Source organism: Chiloscyllium plagiosum, chromosome 20 (genome assembly GCF_004010195.1).
Source record: "Chiloscyllium plagiosum isolate BGI_BamShark_2017 chromosome 20, ASM401019v2, whole genome shotgun sequence".
Lineage (NCBI taxonomy): Eukaryota > Metazoa > Chordata > Chondrichthyes > Orectolobiformes > Hemiscylliidae > Chiloscyllium > Chiloscyllium plagiosum.
This window is the reverse complement of record NC_057729.1, coordinates 25,536,789-25,558,831: the sequence shown is the minus strand read 5'-3', so window position 1 is coordinate 25,558,831 and position 22,043 is coordinate 25,536,789. Positions and strand designations below refer to the sequence as shown.

Sequence of the window (22,043 nt, the reverse complement as noted above, 5' to 3'; positions counted from 1 at the left end):
GTAGATCATTCGCACTTTATAAAACCTACTCTAAATGAGACAGATTCTATGAGGGCTGAATGATTTACTCTGCTAGATTACTGACCAGAAAGTGAAAACAAAACAGTAACCTCAAGTTTTCTATTTGTGAATTGGGTGTAGCACTTTGCCAACCATAAACATTTGAAAAGTAGGTCTCCACTAAATTTCAAAATGATTTGATATGAATAATGGGAATGATTGCTTTTAATTTCAAAACATTGTATAGTTTAGTTTTGGGTAAGATAATTTTTATTGACATTAATAATGCAATACTACATCATAAAGTTGCAAACTAATAGGGATCATCAAGGTCAAATTGTCCTAATTAATCTCATTAGGAAAGTTTAAAAGTGTGGTGCTGGAAAAGCATAGCCGGTCAGGCAGCATCTGAGGAGCAGGATTTTTTGAGCATAAGCTCTTCATCAGGAATGTGGGGCTGAGAGATAAATCGGAGGGAGGTGGGATTGGGGGGATGGTAGCTGGGAATGCGATAGGTAGATGAAGGTCGGGATGATGGTTGGAGAGGAGAATGGGGCGGATAGGTGGGAAGGAAGATGGACAGGTAGTACAGTTCAAGAGGGTGGTGCCAAATTGGCGGGTTCTGTGATAAGGTGGGGAAAGGGGAGATGAGAAAACTGGTAAAATCAATATTGATCCCATATGGTTGAAAGATGAGGCATTCTTCCTCCAGGAGTTGGGTGGCTAGAATCTGGTGTGGAGGAGGCCCAGGATTTGCATGTTCTTTGAGTTGAAATGTTCAGCTATAGGGTGGTGGGATTGATTGGTGCGTGTGTCCCAGAGATGTTCTCTGAAAAATTCCATAAGTTGGCGAACTGTCTCCCCAATGGAGAGGAATCAACACCGGGAGCAATGAACACAGTAGATGACTTGTGTGGAGGTGCAGTCCTGGGCCTCCTCACCTGATTCTAGCCACCCAACACTTGGAGGAAGAACCTCCCCCTTGGGCCTCCCCCACGTTCCTGATGAAGAGCTTACACTCACACCATTGACTCTCCTGCTCCTCGGATGCTGCCTGACCGGTTGTGCTTTTCCAGCATCACACGTTTTGACTCTGATCTCCAGCATCTGCCATCCTCACTTTCTCCTCAATAGGAACGTGTCCACACATTGAAATACCATAAGATACAAAGTTCACGTACTAATGCACTTACACAGATCATTGATAGTAATACTGATGTTATATCTCCAAAGTCTGCCATTAAAGGAATATTACACCATTGGATATGATTGGATAATTATAACTATTGATTTTCTTCTAGTAGCCAAAACAACTTTTTCTCTAATGTTACACAATAAAAATAATGAAGTTACTGAAGAATACGTCTGATAACTTAATACATCTTTTTATTTGCTGGTGATATTTGCCATGTCATATACTTCCAATGTAGTTCTGTCTAATCGCTGAGCTCTCCATTAAGATATATAGTGCAAATAGAAACAGTGAAAAATATAGAAAAAGATCTTATTTATTATTTCTGTTTTTACATGGTTTAAAGGAATGACAACAATACATTAATAACTACAGTATTCAGGACTGTGGCAGTGTACATTAGGGGCTTAAGGGAACTGTCTTCATTGCAACGAAATATCAATATCAATAGAAATACCTTACACAATGAAAATTGCAAGGACAAAAATTATAAAATATGCAATGTACAGTTGTGCTAAAGAATTATGTTATTATCTTAATTGCTATTAATCAGTGATATGATTTACAAAAATAATGTCAGTTCCATGAAAAATTATATCCATATTACAATAAATTAAGAGCAAATGTCATTATTTGTTCTATGTACACTTTAATGCTACCTGGCTGCAGATAGATGAAGAACTATTTTCTTTTTTAGAACCTCCGGCAGTTTTGAGCACTAGAACCACACCCAGATGCTGTAAGCACTAAAATAGTTCCATATGTGAAGTGCAAAATCTACAGTTACAAATCTATAAATGTTTTATCATAGGCACTTTTGCTACAAGCAGATAAAAATCAAACTCCTTGTCAATATATGTTTTGCCACTATACTGGGTGGGAGATCAACCTTTTGATAACTGAACAGTGGTTTGTAAGAATATGCATATTATTATTATCAGACAAGATGTATAAAAGACAATTTTTAAACTAAATTTAAAGTTCAACACATCAGAAGACGGAGAATGGTGTATTTTGGAAATTAACATACATATTCAAGTTCTATGTTTTTACAATGGTATTGAGAATTGCTGTCAACCCTAAAGATAATTCTGAGGCTCGAGATAATAACCTGCACCTGGGATAACATGAAATCATGTTAACTTTTCAGAAAGCTATGGTTTATGATGGGTTGTTTATTTTTGTATGTTAACATTACCACAAGTTTTCAGCTTGTGAATTTTGGCCATGTGTTAACCAACTGGCATTATCAATCAATAATCTTCATTGAAAGACTATTTCTATTTAATGCACTGGAACACAGGATGCTCAAACATCTGTTATTGAATGGCTGAGAACACCAGCACCCAAACTTCCAATGAATACGAAAAAGTCACCATAGTTCTACTACACCATGTGACTGTCCTCTCATTAGAAAGAGAGACAACTGGTGGTGGTTTGATCTGAGGGCCACCACACTTCAGGCAAAGGGTTGAGAAGGAGAGTCCTTCATGATAACCTCAGCCAGTGGCAGGAATTAAACCCATGTTGTTTAAACCCATGACAGCCAACTGAGCTTAGAGTGTTAGGCACCTGGTAGAATTTTTGGTTTGAACCTCCACCAGTCTTTTCCTTTGTGATTTCAGAGTTAACTGTCAGAGGCACGTGAGCTGAAATATTGAAAGTGGATTTTCAGACTTTGATTGGACAATTGACCCTGAGGGTTCAAGAGAGCAATAACCTTCAGGCCATTCAGTCATTCCTGTACCAAATCTATATTTACAGATTTGGTAACTATGACTGTGCCTTTGCCAGGTCACTATCTTTTAGGATGTTCATGCCTTTGCATACTAGAACATCAATGGGCAACTTGCAACATGGTAAGATTTTGTGTACAGTATTTGATGGATAAAACCACTTAGATTACATTACAAACATTTAATCCATAAATTGTTTAAAATACATGTTGTAAAGTAGTGTAACATATTCAATCAAGAATATTTTAAACAGTCTATTCATTATTCTATTATAACCGGTGTCTTTTAAATATATTCTTAACAATGCAGTAAAGATTTCGCCACAGTGCTATTAAAACCCTGTATATTAAATAGACCAAATGTTACCCCAGAATTATTTCACAAGAAGGAAAGTAGAGTGCAGTAGAGGCTTTTTTTTACACAAAGAAAGAATCATCTTAGTTTAAATAAAATGGCACAAAATAAATATGTTTTTAAAACAAAAATATCTAGCTGTAATGTCAGAAAGTATTCTTTGCTTTTTTAGTTTCAGTAAGTAGAATAACAATATTTGGGCATATTTGTAATTCCATTGACTGATAAAGCAAAGAATTATATCAAAAAAATTACATTTTGCTGGCATTTTCAGCAGGTCATTTTAATATTTTTAATTTTTTTTTACTTTAAACAAATATGGGTTCCCGAAAAGAGCAAATCTGTTCAGTTTATAGAAAAAAAAACAACCTGAATATCATTTGATGAGAGGGTCTTTATATTAAACAAAATGTTCCTGAGGTAGTGCATTCTAAAAGGATGGATTAACCAGGGACAGTCAGCATAGGTTTGTTGAGGGAAGGTCATGTTTTACTAGCTGAATTTAATTTTTTGAAGAAATAACAAGGAAGATTGATGAAAGATTGCAATGGCCACAGAATACATAGATTTTAGTGTGGCATTTGACAGGGTCCCACAAGATATAGTTAGAAAAAATTACAACCCATGGGATACATGGGAATGTGTTGATTTTGATCCAAAATTAGCTCAGTAACAGGAATCAAAGGATAGTGGTTGATGGATGCTTTTGAGAATGTGGTTTCTCGCAGTGTTCCACAGGGCTCAATATTGGGCCCCTTGCTGATTATGGTGAAAGTTAATGATTTAGATTTGACTGTAGGAGGCATAATTGGGAAATTTGCTGAAGACAGAAAAATTGGGTAAAAAGGTACATAAATATATATTTAATTACTCATCCCAAACCTGTATGGGTCCAAGTAACAAGTCTGGTGGAGAAGATACAACAGAATTGTTTTTCATGTTTTTCAAAAGGTATATTTTTACTCTTGTTAATCTACTTGCATTTATTAATGCATTAATGTAATTGGTGACATAATGATAATATGCAAAACTCACATGTTAATGGTTTGTACTGCAAGAGAATATTGTAACCACAGTAACAGAAGTATCGCCTGTGCTCTTAAAGAGATCATAAAACCACTTGCTTCGGGGTATGCCCAAAATCCCACTTAAACTGTATTTCTGAGGTTTCTCTGATTGCCTGCTAAAGGAAAGGGGAACAGTTAGGAGAGTTCCCATAGATAGCCTCCTAAAGGTATACAAAAAATAAAAATACATGCAATTATATAGCATATTTCACAACTCCAGGACATCTTAAGCCTCACTTTGATAAAAATTACTTTTCATAAATAGTTTCCATTGTGATGTACAAAACATAAATTGGCAGTTTATTAGTCCTGGCTGTTTTTAATGCATGTGTGGTTTGTGTCTCTCTAGAATAAATGAAATGATACATCGCTGCTGCTGTGTGGGGGAAAGTGGCATTTGAAAGCAGGACGTCCTATCTTGGTGTCGGATCCACTTACTGGAAGTTCAGGTAAGTGAGGCTGATTTAAAACATTTAACATTTAGTGTGTATTGTACACAATCTTGTATCTGTTTGTATATGAAGAATAACTATAATTTACTTTCAGACCATTGGATGAAATTACAGGATCAGCAAATGTCAATACTTTGTATTTGTAGCAAGGAAAACAAATTGTTTAAGTAGACTGAACATTTTAAACATATAAAATCTTTTTTTTCATATGTACATCTACTTAAATTTCAACAATTGAAATGGTATAAAAGAGAATTTAAAAATATGGTACACAAACCTTTGCTAATACTAAATGAAAGGAAGGACATCCGAACTGAATTTATAGAAAAATTCAAAGACTACCAATTCATAAATATTAAAATTGCTTACAGTTCAATAACATAGGTCTACTCATCATAGGCGTGCACTGAAAATTGCACTGCGAATCGTCACACTCAGAGTCAAAATATTGCAAATTAGTCCTGAGTTCATGTCAAAATCTAGTTCACAGTTGGTTGTGCATCCTGACCATATGTCAGATGCTGAACATTACTTAAGAGAGCCGAGTACAAATGCTTTATTCATATAAGTTTACCAGAAAAAGCTGCTTTTAACTTGATGAATGCTGTGGTGGGTAGGATGCAGGGTAAGTGTGAGGTTGTCATGATGACTTCAGCATGAAATTAAGATTGTTTAAACAACCGGACCTCTTTTTGAATTACAATCTGGTGGACATGGCTGACATCAAGGTTGGAGGGTGGAACCAAACAACCTCAGGATTCAAAGGGATCATTTCTGAGGTTAAATTGTGGAATGGTTTCATGGGGATATGGCACTAAGAGCGAGAGCCAAAGCACAAACGAGAAGGCACAATAACTTGAATATAGCTTGGGGGACCCATACGTAATGTTCAAACAAGTTCAATTTAAAAACTTGACCTGGCCTTTTCACTGATTCCCACCAGATCCCATGGTTGGCTCTTAAGTGTTCCAGTTAAATTCGTGAAGTGATGTTTTTCATGACTGCTGTGTTCTGGTGCTGTCTGATGCTCTTCAGTGTCTCAGATGAGTAAAGATGTGAGTAGGGAACATCCATACATGCTATAAACCCTCTACTGTCTTATACTCCATCATTATAATCCCCTTCCTCTGCAAATAACCACCAGGCAACCAGAGTTAAAATCAACTATTAAGTTGAAGGAAATGACTATTATATATCTTGAATTCCAAATTATTAAATTAATTAATTCATTTTTTTTCTATAGTGAAAAGCAGTCTCTTGGATACCAATGGGGTATGATATTACAATGACAGTTTAACACATATTAACATTAATCTTTTGCTTATCTATGAATTCATCTCTGTCATATTTTTAAATGGGACACAGTTCTTATTAAAATTGTGTTCTCATGAAACAGTTCTCTCATGGTGGTAAATCTGTCAAGTTTTTTACTGATGACTTTTGCTCTGAGATGTTTCCCATCTGTTAAATTGCCTCTTGCTTTGGAATAGTTTGCTGAGGAACTGATGTTGGTGGTTTTGATACAGAACCTGCTACCAGTTTGTATGGTTCTGATGCAGAACCTCCAGGTGGAGAAGGTAATGGAGTTTCAGGTGTGGCTGTGGTGCATATATAAAAGGAAGAGAAAAAAAGTTAGTAATTCTTTTAAGACAACATCAAAAATAAGACAAATTAAAGAAATATATTAGATTAGATTACTTACAGTGTGGAAACAGGCCCTTCGACCCAACAAGTCCACACCGACCCGCCGAAGCGCAACCCACCCATACCCCTACATTTACCCCTTACCCCTTAAGGGGCAATTTAGTATGGCCAATTCACCTGACCTGCACATCTTTGGACTGTGGGAGGAAACCGGAGCACCTGGAGGAAACCCACGCAGACACTGGGAGAACATGCAAACACCACACAGTCAGTTGCCTAAGGCGGGAATTGAACCCGGGTCTCTGGCACTGTGAGGCAGCAGTGCTAACCACTGCTATATTTTAAAAAGTTGTCAAGTCACAGTAATGATAAGTAATAAACCATTATGAACCCTGTTAAACACATCAGAGCAATTGTCCTTATTGTCTTACTGTACCCTCAAGTGTGGATTGGGTGAAGTGTCTAACAACTTAGCTGTCTAACAACAGCATGCTAAAAATGTAATTACTGCAGGTAAGTTAACTCAGTTGGTTAAAGTATGGTGCTTAATAACAGTGATGGTGCAGCTTCACCTGACAAAGAAGCAGCACTCTGAAAGCTTGTGATTTCAAATAAACTTATTGGACTAGAATCTGGTGTCGTGTCACTTCTGTCCTTGTCCGCCCCAGTCCAACACTGGCACCTCCACATCACAACTTTCCAAATTATCTCTATCCTGCTGTACCCTTTGATAATCTTCCTCACTATCCACAACTCCATCAATTTTTCTGTTGTATGTAAATGTACTAAACAGACCACCTATGTTTTCATCCAAATAATTTGTATATATATTACAAACAAGAGAGATCCCAGCACTGATCCTTGCAGAACTTCTTCTGGGACCTCACCTGTGGCTCAAGAGGATACATACAAAGATCCCTTTCATGAACATTTCTGATGGAATTGGTTTTTTAACAAATCATAAAAACTAAATTAGAAAAGAATTGATATTAAAACATATGAAAAATACATTTTGAGCAGTATAAAATATAAAATAATTCTACAGATTGTCCAGTTATAATTTCAACTTTGAATACTTACAGATCTGCCCATTTTGTACTGGAGCAGGCATTGTGCTGGCTACTATCACATTACTTGCCAGGTGCTCCTGGACTAGATGAGGATGTAGTGAATGGTGTGTGTGTGGCGTCTCATTTGCAGTACCTGAAATATAAAGGATATTTGAGAATCTGGCAAAAAAAGAGACTGCTTAAACTTCTGTGGAACTTCTCCAGATTACCTGTTGAATTTCAGTGAAAGAGGAGTAGAAATTTAAATTGACCACCATACCTCTCCCTTTCCTGCAACACCATTCCTTGCAAGTACAGAATATGTAATATATTAACTTTTACCTTTTCCTTTCTCATCATCAAAGGTCACAAACACTCTATCCACGGCATTGAATGTTTAGTATTGAAATAACTTCACAGAGTCCATTACCCAGTCACCAAGTCACCCTTCATTTATATACGCACAGTACACCCTTTATTTACAGGTGCCCATTACACTGGCTGTGAGGCAGCAGTGCTAACCACTGTGCCACTGTTTATTTTTTTTTCCACACTACCGCCTAACTGCGGTAGTGCTTATTTTCCCCAGCACCCATGTTGTGTGTGTGCAGGTGTGAGACACAGTGAATGACACAAGGTGTACGAATCTTTATTCATTTTCCACCACCAGGAAGAAAGGAAACACCCAAGTGGCCAGTGACAAGCAGTACCCTTCACAAAAGGGCAATGCTGTGTGATCAAACAGTGAAGAGGAGGGCAGGGATTAAATCAAAATAGAGTTGGAGGGGGAAATAATGCACTCCACTCCCTGCGGCACCCACCTCTCCCTGAACAACTCCAGGGTGTTGGTCGACACCGCGTGCTCCTTCACCAAGGACACCCGGGCTCTAACATAACTGCGGAAGAGGGGCAGGCAGTCAGCCTTAACGACCCCCTCCATGGACCTGTTTGTGGCCAGTTTGATCTCCTATTTAGATTAGATTATTTACAGTGTGGAAACAGGCCCTTTGGCCCAACACGTCCACACCGACCCGCAACCCACCCATACCCCTACATTTACCGCCAAACCCAACACTACGGGCAATTTAGCATGGCCAATTCACCTGACCTGCACATCTTTGGACTGTGGGAGGAAACCGGAGCATCCGGAGGAAACCCATGCAGATACTGGGAGAACATGCAACCTCCACACAGTCAGTCGCCTGAGGTGGGAATTGAACCCAGGTCTTTGGCGCTGTGAGGCAGCAGTGCTAACCACTGCGTCACTGTTTATATCTGTCAGTCCAGGCATCTTGATTAGCTCAGGTTAACAACCCAAATCAAGGATGCCATAGTCAATAAGATCCACTGGTCAGTACAAGTATATTGTACATATTGTTCACAAGTTGATCCTTGTTATATTATTTAGTAATTCATGGGTTCCAGGGGTTGCTGGCAAAATCAGCATTTGTTGACCTAATTACACAGAAGGTGATGGTGAACCACTTTCTGAACTGTTGCAATTCCTGTAATGTAGGTACACCTATAATGTTGTGAAGACGGGAGTCCTAGGGTTTGATCCAGTGGCAGTGAAAAAGTAATGATCTGGTTCAAACTCAGGTTGTTGTGTGACTCAGTGGAGAACTTGAAAATGGTGGTGTTCCAATACATCTGCTGTCCAGAAGCAGTAGAAAGCATGTCTGAAATGAAATGCCAATATGCTGAATCTATAACATATGCCTGTGTGTAGAATGGCAGAGCAACATGTTGTGCATAGAATTAAGTGATACCAACAGATCAGATCAAAACCCAGCAGTCTTGTTCATCTTGTTCTGAATGTTGGTGAGCAATGAAAACTCAACAAATATCCACATCCTCAATGATGGTAGAGCCCAAACTGTCAGTGCAAAAGGCACAGCTGAAGCATCTGCAAATATCTTCAGTTATTAGTACCATGTGAAAGATTAATTTCAGTGTCCTGGGGTCTCCAGCATGACAGATAATGGTCTTCAGACAATATCACCCACTACTCATGATATTAAGAAATGGCCAAAGAGAATTGATACACCAAAGTCCATGTACTTTTACAATACTCAGGCTGTAGCACTATAAGATTTGTGCTATAGAATGAGAGCCAAAACTAGTCACATTTTTAAAGTACAGTTATATCAATCCAGAAATGTTGAAAATTGCCCAAATTGGCCAATAAAAAATGCAGGATAAATCCAATCTAGCCAATTGCCACTCTTAACCATTGGCAAAACGATAGATGGTGTCATTGACAGTGCTGTCAAGTAGCACTTACAGCATTAACATGTTTATCAATACTAATTTTTAATTTTGTTAAGGCAATATGGTTCTAGATCTTATTACAGCTTTGGTTCAAATATAAATAAGAGTTGACTTACAGATAGAGTTGAGAATAACTGCCTTTGGGTAGAATTTAAACCGGTGTGATACCAAGAGACCCAAGAAAAATTGAGGTCTATGGAAATGGGGAAAGATTTCCTCTGTTGCAAGTCATACTGAGGAAAAAGCTGAAAATTGTTTTGCTGGAAAGGCGCAGCAGGTCAGGCAGCATCCAAGGAGCAGGAGAATCGACGTTTCGGGCATAAGCATCGATTCTCCTGCTCCTTGGATGCTGCCTGACCTGCTGCGCTTTTCCAGCAACACATTTTTCAGCTCTGATCTCCAGCATCTGCAGTCCTCACTTTCTCCGTACTGAGGAAAAGGTGAGGTTGTGGAGGCCAATCATCTCAGCCCCAGGGCATTGACATTGTAGACTCTAAGTCCAACTACCTTCAGCTGCTTTATCAATGGGATTCTCCCCATTAAGAGGTCCTTGGATGCTCCTTAGATGCTGCCCGAACTGCTGCGCTTTTCCAGCATTTTCAGCTCTCCCCATTAAGAGGTCAGAGTGGGAATGTTCATGAAAGACTGCACTGCGTTCAGTACCATTTGTAACTCTTCAGATACTTGCTGGTAACAGTGATGTCTCACTGTTGAAGTTCCAAGTGAAAAGTTACCCTACTTTGGTACCCTACATTTGAATTCTCTCTGATTTTGCTGCCACTGAGATCCAACAAAGCTCAGCAACAGCTCACAAATCAGAACCTCACCTTTTGATAGGTCAGTTTCAAATCTTTAGAACTCAAGATAAAGTTTAAAATAAAATTAGAATGTCAACTCTGCTATGATTTTGTTTTGGTTTTCTTGGTTGGTTTAGAGTCTTCTCATTTGTTTCTCTCTTATTTCCTTTGCTTTCAGATGGTAACTATATAGTAATCTGCCATTCACACCTTCCCAGCCACATCTTTCGTTTCTCTTTTTGTCTCCTTACTACACCACTTCCACTTGTATCATGAAACCTTTGGTCATTTAATCTCTCCTGTCTTCCCTGTTATTGTTTTTGCTATCCTTTCCCTTCTGTTTATGTGTTAGAGGTAGTGGTTTAGTGGTAAAGTCACTGGCCTGGTAACCTCAGGCTAATGTTCAGAGGACATATGTTTGAATCTCACCATAGCCAATGGTGCAATTGAAACTCAAATCTAGAACATAAAAGAGGTGGACTAAGGATAATCAGATAACAACTGTTATTTGTTGCTGAAAACCCATCTGGTTCACAAGTTTCCTTTAGTAAATGAAGTTTGCTGCTTTTCTATGATCTGGTGTACATGTGACTCCAGACTCAGAACAAGGTGGATATCTCTTAACTATCTTCTGGGCAATTAGGGATGAACAATAAATGCAGTATCTCATGGGTGAATAATTTAAAAACTCTTCCCAGTTCATTTGAAAGGTCACAGAGCTACTTTTCTCTCCACAGCTATTGCCCGGCATGATTATTCCCTGTATCTTCTGTTTATATCTGAGATTTCCAGCATCAAAAATATTTTATTTTTATGTCAATTGAAATCTTGTCCTAATCTTTGGTGTAGGTTTTCTTTCATAAAACTGCTGTGTAAATCTCAGCGACGTATTTTATTTAAACTTTCCTTACCTCCCAGCAGCATCTCTTGAAGCAGGTTATCAATTTTAGCCATTCCAAAGAGTTTAACAAACTGGATTTGTTCTATCATTTGCCAAGTGATGCTCTGTAGAGTGGGTAGCAGTAGCAGCAGCTCTCCAAATCGACCCCGAGAATCATACTGTCTGTCATTAATATAGTCCTCCAAACTGACTTGCACCTGGAACCGCATACGTTTGATTTTGGCAGGGTTACTGAGTCCTTTGGCATCTGTGAACAGATGTTAATCATTATTTTAAAATTGCATTATTTCACCATATCTTTTGGTCTTGAATTCACAAATGAAAGGAAGATATTATCTTGACATAACTTTTTTGCATCTTCCTCAACTTAGGTATTTATTTCAATATATTTTTGTGTGTGTTAAGATATTTGCATTAATGCAACATGATTATGGCCATGGATTTTATGCTCAATCATTGGTGGATTTGAAGGTAGGTAAGGGGATGAAGTGTAAACTAAATGTATGGCCTTCCTGCCATGTACCAATCTTCTCCTGAGCTCGCTGTAATTATAAGAGAGTGGATTTTGAGGGTCAATGGCTCTTGGCTTATTGAGGCCCTGAAGTGTCAATCAGGTGAAAGCCCACGCAATGGCTTTAGCAGTGCAGGCCTACCTTGGACAAGGGTAGTGGGAGTAACTCTGAGTGTGTCTTTGGGAGGCACACTCCAAAAATGCAGGAAAGGCGAATTAGAGCAGGACTTATACATTTAATGGGGAGTGTTACTGAACAAAGAGACCTTGGAGTGCAGGTTCATAGTTCCTTGAAAGGGGGAGTCCCAGATAAATAGGATAGTGAAGAATGCATTTGGCATGCTTTCCTTTATTCGTCAGAGCATTGAGTATAGGAATTGGGAAGTCATGATGTGGCTGTACAGGACACAAAAGTGGTTAGACCACTTTTGGAATATTGTGTGCAATTCTGGTCTCCCTGTTATGGGAAGGATGTTGTGAAACTTGAAAGGGTTCAGAAAAGATTTATAAAGATGATGCCAGGGTTGGAGGATTTGAGCTATAGGGAGAGGCTGAATAGGCTAGGGCTGTTTTCCGTGGAGCATCAGAGGCTGAGAGGTGACCTTAGAGAGGTTTATAAAATCATGAGGGGCATGGATAGGGTAAAGGTCTTTTCCCTGGACTGGGGGAGTATCATTTTCTCAGTTTGTGACAAGTCAAATATTATTTGCAAATGTCCCTTACAAATATCATTTGTTTGAACACCTTATAGTTGCTAATCCATGCAATGGTCTATAATGCTGACATATGCCTGCTTCCCACCTGGATCAAAGAAAACGACTGCTTTCAGGCAGGCATATTCATTGTCATCGATCTGAAGCTCCTGAAATGTTTGCACCAGTTCATCCAGAATTCTAGTTGCTACACGGTTTATTTCCAGCTCTGGGCAATTGCGGGGAATGATGTAGTCATTGCCTTTCAAGATAAAAGCAAACAACATAGATTTTAGGGATATATTTTCAATATTTTGATCAGACTTTATTTTTTGTTTAATAAAGAAATTCAAAGATTCAATAACTCACATAAAGTGAACAAAATGAATAATTTTACCTAAGAGCAGAACATCTTTGTACATCATGGAACGCTTTGCTGCCCCAAGCAGTAAATGCTCCCCAGCATGTGCTCGCAATAAGGCAACCTATTCACATAAAGCACATGGCAATTAATCACTCTTCATTCCTAATAAACAGCATTGTTGATTACTAAAAAAAATTAGTGAACCTTGTTCCTGAGTATCTCATTAGCTTCCTTGAATGCACATATAATCTGTGATTAATTTCTCTTTAAATTATTTTATGGTCTTTGGCTCACTAGATTTTTAGGTAAAAATAATGACTGCAGATGCTGGAAACCAGATTCTGGATTAGTGGTGCTGGAAGAGCACAGCAATTCAGGCAGCATCCGAGGAGCAGTTCCTCACTAGGTTTTTAATCTAGGCATTTTAAAGTTAGAATTAGGCCATTCAGAGTGACATCAAAAAGGCACTTTTCACACAACTAATAGCAGAAATCTAGAACTTTCTTTCTCAAAAGACTTTGAATGTGGTGTCAATTGAGATTTTCAAGGCTCAGGTTGGAAAATATTTTCTAGTTCAAGGGGATCAGGGAATAAGACGCATCGATGGATCAGGGACACATTAATTGAACAACAGAACAGGCTCGGACTGCTGCATTGCCAAATTCTATGCTTATCTTTCCATGAAAGTACAACATGCAACATCCCATGAAATAGTACGGTGATATGGTATGAATCCATAAACTTTGCTAACTTTTCCCTTAATGCCAGTCTATATTCAATTTGACGTTCTATTAAAAGTGAAATTTTAAAAAAATCTCTCTCTCTTGGAACAGCCTGTGCTGAAATGTTGTCACTTCGGCTTCTTGGGAACAGATAGGGCATCTGTTGCAGCACAATCTGTACTAATTTGAGCTTCTTCCTAGTGCTGGCTCCACCCAAAGGACCGGCTCAGTTTGATCAATGCTGTAAATTGTTCTCCTGATTGAGGAATGAGCTGATGCAGGAATTTGTTGTGACAAAAGCATTTGTGTTCACTCAGCATGGGTTTTCATCTTTAGCACCTGTTTTAAGATATCCTTTTCATACCATGTTAGATTGGAATGTTTGACAATGCAGTTATCCATCTCATTTAAAAACTGGGCAGAATACTGCACATTCCAGCACATCTAACATTGTTGAAATATACTTTAGTCATCTCTATTCAGATTTATTTTTGTTGAAGACTGATTTTCTTTTCCAGTAAGTAATTCAGACCCAACTTTTAAAGTTACATGATCTTCTTTGTCTAAGCATGGCTACTAGTTTTGATCCAGCCCTGAACTTGCTGGATCCAGGCCAGATGGGAAAAGAGAAATTACTGCATGATATTTCTGACTAAATATGCTAAGTAGGAAAAGCAAAATCAATTTTATCTTTCAGTTATTTTGGGAATGAGACTATTCATCAGTTAAGAGTGGGAAGTGACACAGAAGTGCATGTAATTGTGTGCATATTCATATCTACGGGATGTTCAGGTGATCAACTTAACTGTTTTTGTTAATTGTGATATAAATACAAAGATCTAAACTGAAAAAAAAGTTGAAGAACAGATGAAAAGGCAGAAGGTATAATGCAATAGTCTAACTTCAGGTGTTTCTAAACCCTGAAAGTATTGGATTAAGTCTAATGCATGAGTGGAATTGTTGGAGTGTGACAAAATGATCCTTCTAGCCAGCAGGTGCACTATCTGAAAAGGTTAAAAAGATGTTTCAGGAAACTGGTGTTATCTAGTTTTTTGGAACAGAAATGCTGATGTGCTCAACAAATCATATGCTTAACAATGAGTGACTTAATACTTTATTTGTCCAGTGTTAATGTTTCTCACACTTGCATGAAGTTAACTGTTAATCTACAAACAATGTTGTGTACAACAACAAAATGCTTAAACATTAGCTCGAAGGAAAAAAAATGTTAATGAGGAAAGTTTTGCCTTCATAGTGAGTTTTCTATTAAGAGCACCAATGATAGATTTAGTATTACCTGAGACCATAATTTTATTATTGTAAACTTGCCTTTTGGCTATTTCGACCAATCTTCAACTTAATTCACACTAACCTTTCTATTTCCTGACCTGGGGAACTTCAAGTACCTCAGCCTCTACAAATGTCACTATAAAACCAACTGTAAATGTGAAAGAGTAGTTCAGCATGCAACTAACATTGCCCCACAAATATGTGAGTGAATTTGGGAACTTAGTGGGGACACAGGAGTGAGAGGAAAGGGGAGAAGGGGGTCTAAATCAAGCATTGTCAGCCTAAAATTAATAGGACACTCCATCAACGTCCGTCAAGCATTTACTATAGCTTCGTCATAACCTCTAAGCTCTTATAATTCCATTGAATATATTCAGATGCAGTAACATCTGGAACTCTAACAACTCTACTCATTGGAATTTAGAAGACTGAGAAGTGATCTGATTGAAACATATAGGATTCTTAAGAAGCTGGAGAGAATAAATATTAAGAGGATGTTTCTACTCATGGGAGAGTCTAGGAGCAGAGGACATAGACTCAGAATTAAGGAATGTATTTGGAATTCCTTGCCAGAGAGCTGTGAGGCAGAGACTTTATGCATATTGAAGGCTAAGATAAGTAACTTCTTGATCAGTAAGGGAGTCTAGTGTTCTGCAGAGAATGTAGGAAAGTGGATATGAGAAATATTGCATCAACTATAATCCTATTGAGCGGAAGTGCCAAATGACCTACTTATGTTCCTATTTCTTATGTCCTTTGCACTCTATGCATTTTGCTTTTCATTGATTTCAAATCACTTCATCTTTGCAATATAATTGTAATGTTGTTCTCCTCATACATTCTTCCAAAATATCTATTATTTCTTCCTCCATGGGATATCCCAAAGCATCTTTAATCCTTGTATTTAACTGTCTGATTGCAGGCCAGAAAGAATGATATGGATTAACTTGGCTTCAGATATATCTTTTGTCACTACAAGAATGCTTCTGCTCTCTACCTTCTCATGCTGTGTTTATGAAAATCACAAACGCGGGGGATAAACTTTTAGGGGACTTTTCTTGTATCTCTTTTTATTGATAGAGGCATGGAAAATTGTGTAATTATTGTCATTGAATTTCTGTGGTGTTTCTGTTAAAGTTAGTAAAGACCAATGGGAGAGCCCTCATGGAAATTCACCTTTTGTTTTAGGTAATCGATTAGTGATTCCATTTCTTGCTGCACCGTTGTATAATTGTTACGTCAATGGGTCACATCTTATTATGTTCATTGTTTTAGTCACCATTACTGAAGTTGAAACATCTTTCAGTTCTTTTTCGATGTAAATCTAGCCTGCATGGAACCCCTGTACACAAAGCACATCGCCTGAGATATAACTTTGAATTAAATATTTTGTCAGTTCAGCTCTGCATTTGTGTGGAAAAGTGAGTTCTGCTGCTATTAATAAGTTAAATCAAAATTCAGTTGAAGCTCAGGTGACTCGACTTTAAGTGAAACAAACAGAAAATACTGGAGAAAATCAGCAGATCTGACAAGATCTGTGGAAAGAGAAACAGAGCTAACATTTCAAGTCTGGCATGGCTCTTCTTCAGAATGTCTCTCGCCACAGATTCTAACAGACCTGAGTTTCTCCAGCATTCTCTGTGCTGATTTCAGATTTCCAGCATCCCCAGTATTTTGTCTTTATTTGACTTTATGTAAGGTTGAGTATTAATGCTTTTCCACCAATGGTGGAATGGTGACTTCGTGGTTAGCACTGCTGCCTCACCGCATCAGGGACCCAGGTTGAATTCCAGCTTCGAGCAATTGTGTGTGTGGAGTTTGCACATTGTCCCCGTGTCTGTGTGGGTTTCATCCGGGTGCTCTGGTTCCTCCCAAAGTCCAAAGATATGCAGGTTAGGTGGATTGGCCATGCTAAATTGTCCTTAGTGTCCAGGGATGTGTAGGTTAGGTGGATTAGACATGGGAAATGCATGGTAGGGAGGTGACTTGTTAGGCTGAATGCCTTTTTCCACATTGTAGAAATTCTAAGATTGTAATATGATTAATTGAGTGAAGAAAGTCAAGGTTCGTAATCAATAAACTGATGCAAAAGTCAGTACCACCAACATAACATTGTTCAGTTGTAACATTTTGTAAATCTGACTAAAAATAAGCATAAAACTGAGTTGATGAAAAGGATTACAAACCTGATCATCCAGTGGTAACTCACAGAAAGCTGGTATATATTTAGCCCACTCTACCAAGACCAAAAGTTGCTGTTTCATAGACTCACATACATCACTGATTACTGCAATCTTTTTTGACCTGATGTCACTGTTTATCACTGAAACAGGAGATGAGATCTGGAACCACAGAGAATAAAAATGACCATTTAAAATATTAAGCCCAATGTTATGATTTTCTTCAGGATGAACAAAATATTATCTTGATATCAATTTGTATTATTTCACGTGAAAACTTTCTGGTTGCCTTCTTAATAAACACTATGAAGAACAGCCATTGTTTGTCACTTAGGAATGTTTAAATACAAAGTTTGAAAGGGTATTAATAAATTATATCCAAATTATTGTCTTTCCAGAAACAAGCAGCCCAATTTATGGAAAGTCCACATTTTAAAGTGAAAAACATTTTAATGAAAAATGGAGAGAGTTTCTTCTCCCTGTCACTATGAACCTGCAAACCACATTCTTAGAAATAATGTAGAGTCATAGAGATGTACAGCATGGAAACAAAACCTTCAGTCCAACTCTTCCATGCCGACCAGATATCCCAACCCAATCTAGTCCCACCTGCCAGCACCTGGCCCATATCCCTCCAAACCCCTCCTATTCATATACCCATCCAAATGCCTCTTAAATGTTGCAATTGTACCAGCCTCCACCACATTCTCTGGCAGCACATTCCATACATGTACCAACCTCTGCGTGAAAAGGTTGCCCCTTAGGTCTCTTTTATATCTTTCCCCTCTCACCCTAAACCTATGCCCTCTAGTTCCGACCTCAGGGAAAAGACTTTGCCTTTTAGTAATAATGATTACGGTGAGATTAAAAATGGGAGTCAAGATACTGCTATTAGATTTGATTTGCTGAACTATGGCTTTTTTATTGAACAAAAAGAAGTGGAATGCTTTCTAAAATCTTTAGAATAATTGAAAACATTATAGTACTTTTCAATATATTTTATCAGCAGTTTTTTTTTTGAATGTTAGTTGAGAACTGATTATGGTCTTGCTTAAAGCAATATTTCTGTTTGGTTCCCGTGTGAAGGTCTGTTCTGTATTCGTGAAGAACTGTTTTGGTTTCTGCAGAAAGTACTGATTAATAGCTTGGCATGTGCAAGAAATGTCACTGTGCCTGAAATGTTTGGGTTCCTATTGGCTTAATACTCAGCAGGTTTATTCTTTTTTGAGATTTTTCAATGAAAATGTTAAAGGGGCGGGGAGAGGAAATTGTCTCAAATTCAAATATTTTAAATTGGTTTTTAGGTAGTTACTGCTTAGAATTATAACCATGTCAGTTTTTTTACTGAATTATTTTTGGCTTTTCTTTCTTCATTCACGGGATGTGAGTGTTGCTGGCTCGGCCAGCATTTATTGCCCATCTCTAATTACTCAGCAGGTAGTTCAGAGTTAGCCGTATTGCTGAGAGTCTGGAATCACATGGAGGCGAGACCAAATGAGGATGGTAATTTTCTTCCCTAAAGGACATTAGTGAACCAGATAGGTTATTCCTTATGATTGCATGATGCAATATACTTTCAAGGATTGATGAGTCTTTTTCATTGCTGAAAAATTTCAGATGGAAGGAATATCTACACACATTGCATCTGTTTCATCTCAGCAACACAGGTAACAGTCGCTCTCTGGTTCATTTCTCAGGGCAATTCCTGACTAATTAAAGTCAATCTGCTGGGGTTTAAACTCAAATTAAACTTGTCAGTCATTATGAAAGTGGTGCATTCTTCATGGCAACATCTCTGCAAATCAGCATCCACTTGCCAGCTAAATAGTATTCTCTTCTCATGGAGTATAAACACGTTGACTTCTCCATATATTGATATTTCTCTTGACAATCGACCTGATGAATGCTAAACTAGAAGTTTCAACAAAAGGTGTATTTTATTTACCAAATCTCAAGTTCTGTGCTATTTATGACTACTTATATTTCCAAATGAGATTATTCGGCACAAATAGGGATCCTCTTTGAAGTTTTGGTACCTTGGAGAAAGTATGGGAAAGCCACTTTTGTAGCTGATGCCACTGGTTAAAATTCCTTAAATTAATATTCCATTTTACAGTGTTTGATCACAGAGCTGGAATTTTAATGGAATTTTGATAGGACCCAAGAACAGAAACGTTCCTCCATTCCTTCTGAGCGGTCATCATTTTTGCTGTTAGGCCACGTTCAACCAAGTGTTTACAATGCTGTGCATGAGGGAGTTGAAGTCTTGGAAATTCCTACCGTTGGGTATTATTTCTCTTCAGCACAACTCCACATGACCTCTGAGACGTGGGCTGCATAAACTGTGTCCCTGCCATGCTTTGGGTGGAAGGATATGTAGTGGAGAGAGGGGAGCTTGAACACCTTCCCAGCTTATTCCCTAACAATGTGTTGTATATGCAATCCTTCTGCTAGCCAGGAAGACCTTACTAGGCGAAAGTGAGGACTGCAGATACTGGAGATTAGGGTCAAGAGTGCTGTGCTGGAAAAGCACAGCAGGTCAGGCAGCATCCGAGGAGCAGGAGAATCGTAGTGTCCAGAAGAGAAAGCTTCAAATTTTACAACTGTTATTAATACTATTGTAAATGCAGGATAATTGTTTATTATAGTGGGAGTCAGATAATGTGATAGAAAGGATCATGTTTTGGTTTAGTACAGTCCACTGGGAACACTTATATTGTCTGAAAATTATTTTGTTAATATTTCCTATCAAGAACCAAAAAATGCTTTTGGACTTAAAATATCATGACTGATATAAGTTAAAACACTTTAAAGCCAATTAATAAAACTGTGTGGCACAATCTCAGGTTACAACCTTTGGGATTGAAAGATAAATACTCTCAACATTTTTTCCATTTTCAAGCATGGCATTACAGTTGTTACAAATTACCTATCTTTGAAAGATACATACCACATTGATGGAAGCTTTGCAAAGGACTCAAAGCAGGCAAAACTTAATCTCAGAACATAACTTATTGGTTAAACACTCAGTTATTTAAGGCTGACTTAAATACGTCATGTGCAAAAAGCCTTAAAATGAATCACAAGCCAGTGACCTCAGGAAATAATTTAAAAGTAAATGATTATTTATCTGGTTAATCTTATATCAATAGCCATCTTGAATGGCTATATCGACACTAATAAAAAAAAAGTCATGATAGTTTTGCCTAAAATTGTCAAACTGAATTCCCCATCACTATTTGTTAATTTGCTAACATGTTCTACTTTGTTATTTGCAGACAACAGTCTCAATTTCCAGTATACTAAAAGTATAGTTTATTAATCATAAAGATGTGTCACTCATTTGGTAAACAATTGGAGTCAGTTATGTTAAGGACAATGACAGTCATTGTTCCTGAATCTTTTCTCATCTAACTGAAACAATGGACGGAGCAGAACAGTGAAGCTACGTCAGCTATAATAAAGGTGAGCAGTTGAACAAGCATAACTCAGAAAGTTGTAGGGATACTTGCTAAATACTGATGGAGGAGTAACTGTAAACAGGCAGATTCTTCTTCTCCACATAAATGGAAAGATTATCTTGTTGAATATTTGGAAAACTTCTGATTTAATATTGGCTGCAGCACAAATAGGTGGATGGTTCATTCAGCTGCAGGATTTATAATAGTGATATTTATGTCTTTGATTTAATATGTGCTACCATAGAAATTTACAGTACAATTCTATTTTCTACAATTTAGGTTTCAGAAAAGTATTTATTATGATCTAATTGAGGTATATAAAATGCTAAAAGGGATTAAAAAGGTAGACACAGAGTGAATGTTTCCTCTGGTGAGGCAATGTAGAATGGATGCCATCATTTTAGGCTAAGGGTGACAGATTTAAAACAGGGATGAGGAGGAATTACTTTTCTCAAACGGTTGTGAATCTGTGGGATTCACTATCTGAATTACAGTAGATACTTGTACACTGAATAAATTTAAGGAGGAAATTTTTAATTAGTAATGTTATGAGGCATGGGATAGGAAAGTGGAGCTGAGGCTGAGGTGAGATCAGCCATGGTTGTACTAAATGGCAGAGCAGGCTGAATTGCCCATTCTTGTTCATAGTTCTTATAGTTCTTATGTTCTAATTTTAAAAACAAATAAATAAACAAAGCATCAAATAGAAACCAACATTTGTTTTACTCATGAAGAGAATGGAATTCATCAAAAGCTATTGCCATTGTATTAGAAACAACTGCAACAGATTTTCCCAAATTTTCAGATAAACATTGAAGTATGGCTCCATTGTTGTTCTGTTAAAGAATTGACTTTAAATATAGAAACTTATGTTTGTGGTACACTTTATTAAAGCAGTTTAAGCAAAAGAAGAAGGCAGACCTTATGTGTTTACTCTTTGGTTAGTAAATAGAGATTTTGGCTACAAAACATATTTTTCAATTGCACCTCAGTTGGCACCAAATTCAGCTGAGTCAGAAAGTTGTGGATACAGATCCTATTCCAGAAGCTTGAGCATAAAAAGCTAGATTGCCACTTCTGTGCAGGACAAAGGAAGTACTGTACCGATGCAGGTGCCACCTTTTGGCTAAGACGTCTGAAATCTCAGGTTGATATAAAAGAACATTTCACCTTTTGAAGAAAAACATGGAATTTATCCTTGCTGGTGTATTCATTATTTAACTATCAAAAAGCATTGCAAAAACATATTTCCTGGTCATTATCATTTTACTGTTTCTTGGATTGTGCTGTGGATATATTAGCTGCCATGTGTCCTACATTGAGATACTGAATACTGTTTAAACAAATTGCACTTCATATG

At 37.7% G+C, this 22,043-nt stretch overlaps 1 protein-coding gene across 1 annotated transcript in view; it reads right to left on the bottom strand.

Annotated features, from left to right (window-relative positions):
• Positions 1-1,490: 1,490 nt before the first annotated feature.
• Positions 1,491-22,043, bottom strand: part of hnf4a (hepatocyte nuclear factor 4, alpha) — a 67,778-nt gene continuing 47,225 nt past the window's right edge. Inside the window, exons 5-10 of the mRNA XM_043710303.1 lie at positions 17,229-17,384; positions 13,064-13,151; positions 12,776-12,928; positions 11,474-11,710; positions 7,526-7,648; positions 1,491-6,399 (exon numbers count right to left, since the gene is read on the bottom strand). Of these exons, the coding sequence (XP_043566238.1) occupies positions 6,266-6,399; positions 7,526-7,648; positions 11,474-11,710; positions 12,776-12,928; positions 13,064-13,151; positions 17,229-17,384 (891 nt within the window). The 3' untranslated portion in view covers positions 1,491-6,265. The remainder of the gene's footprint in view (positions 6,400-7,525; positions 7,649-11,473; positions 11,711-12,775; positions 12,929-13,063; positions 13,152-17,228; positions 17,385-22,043) is intronic.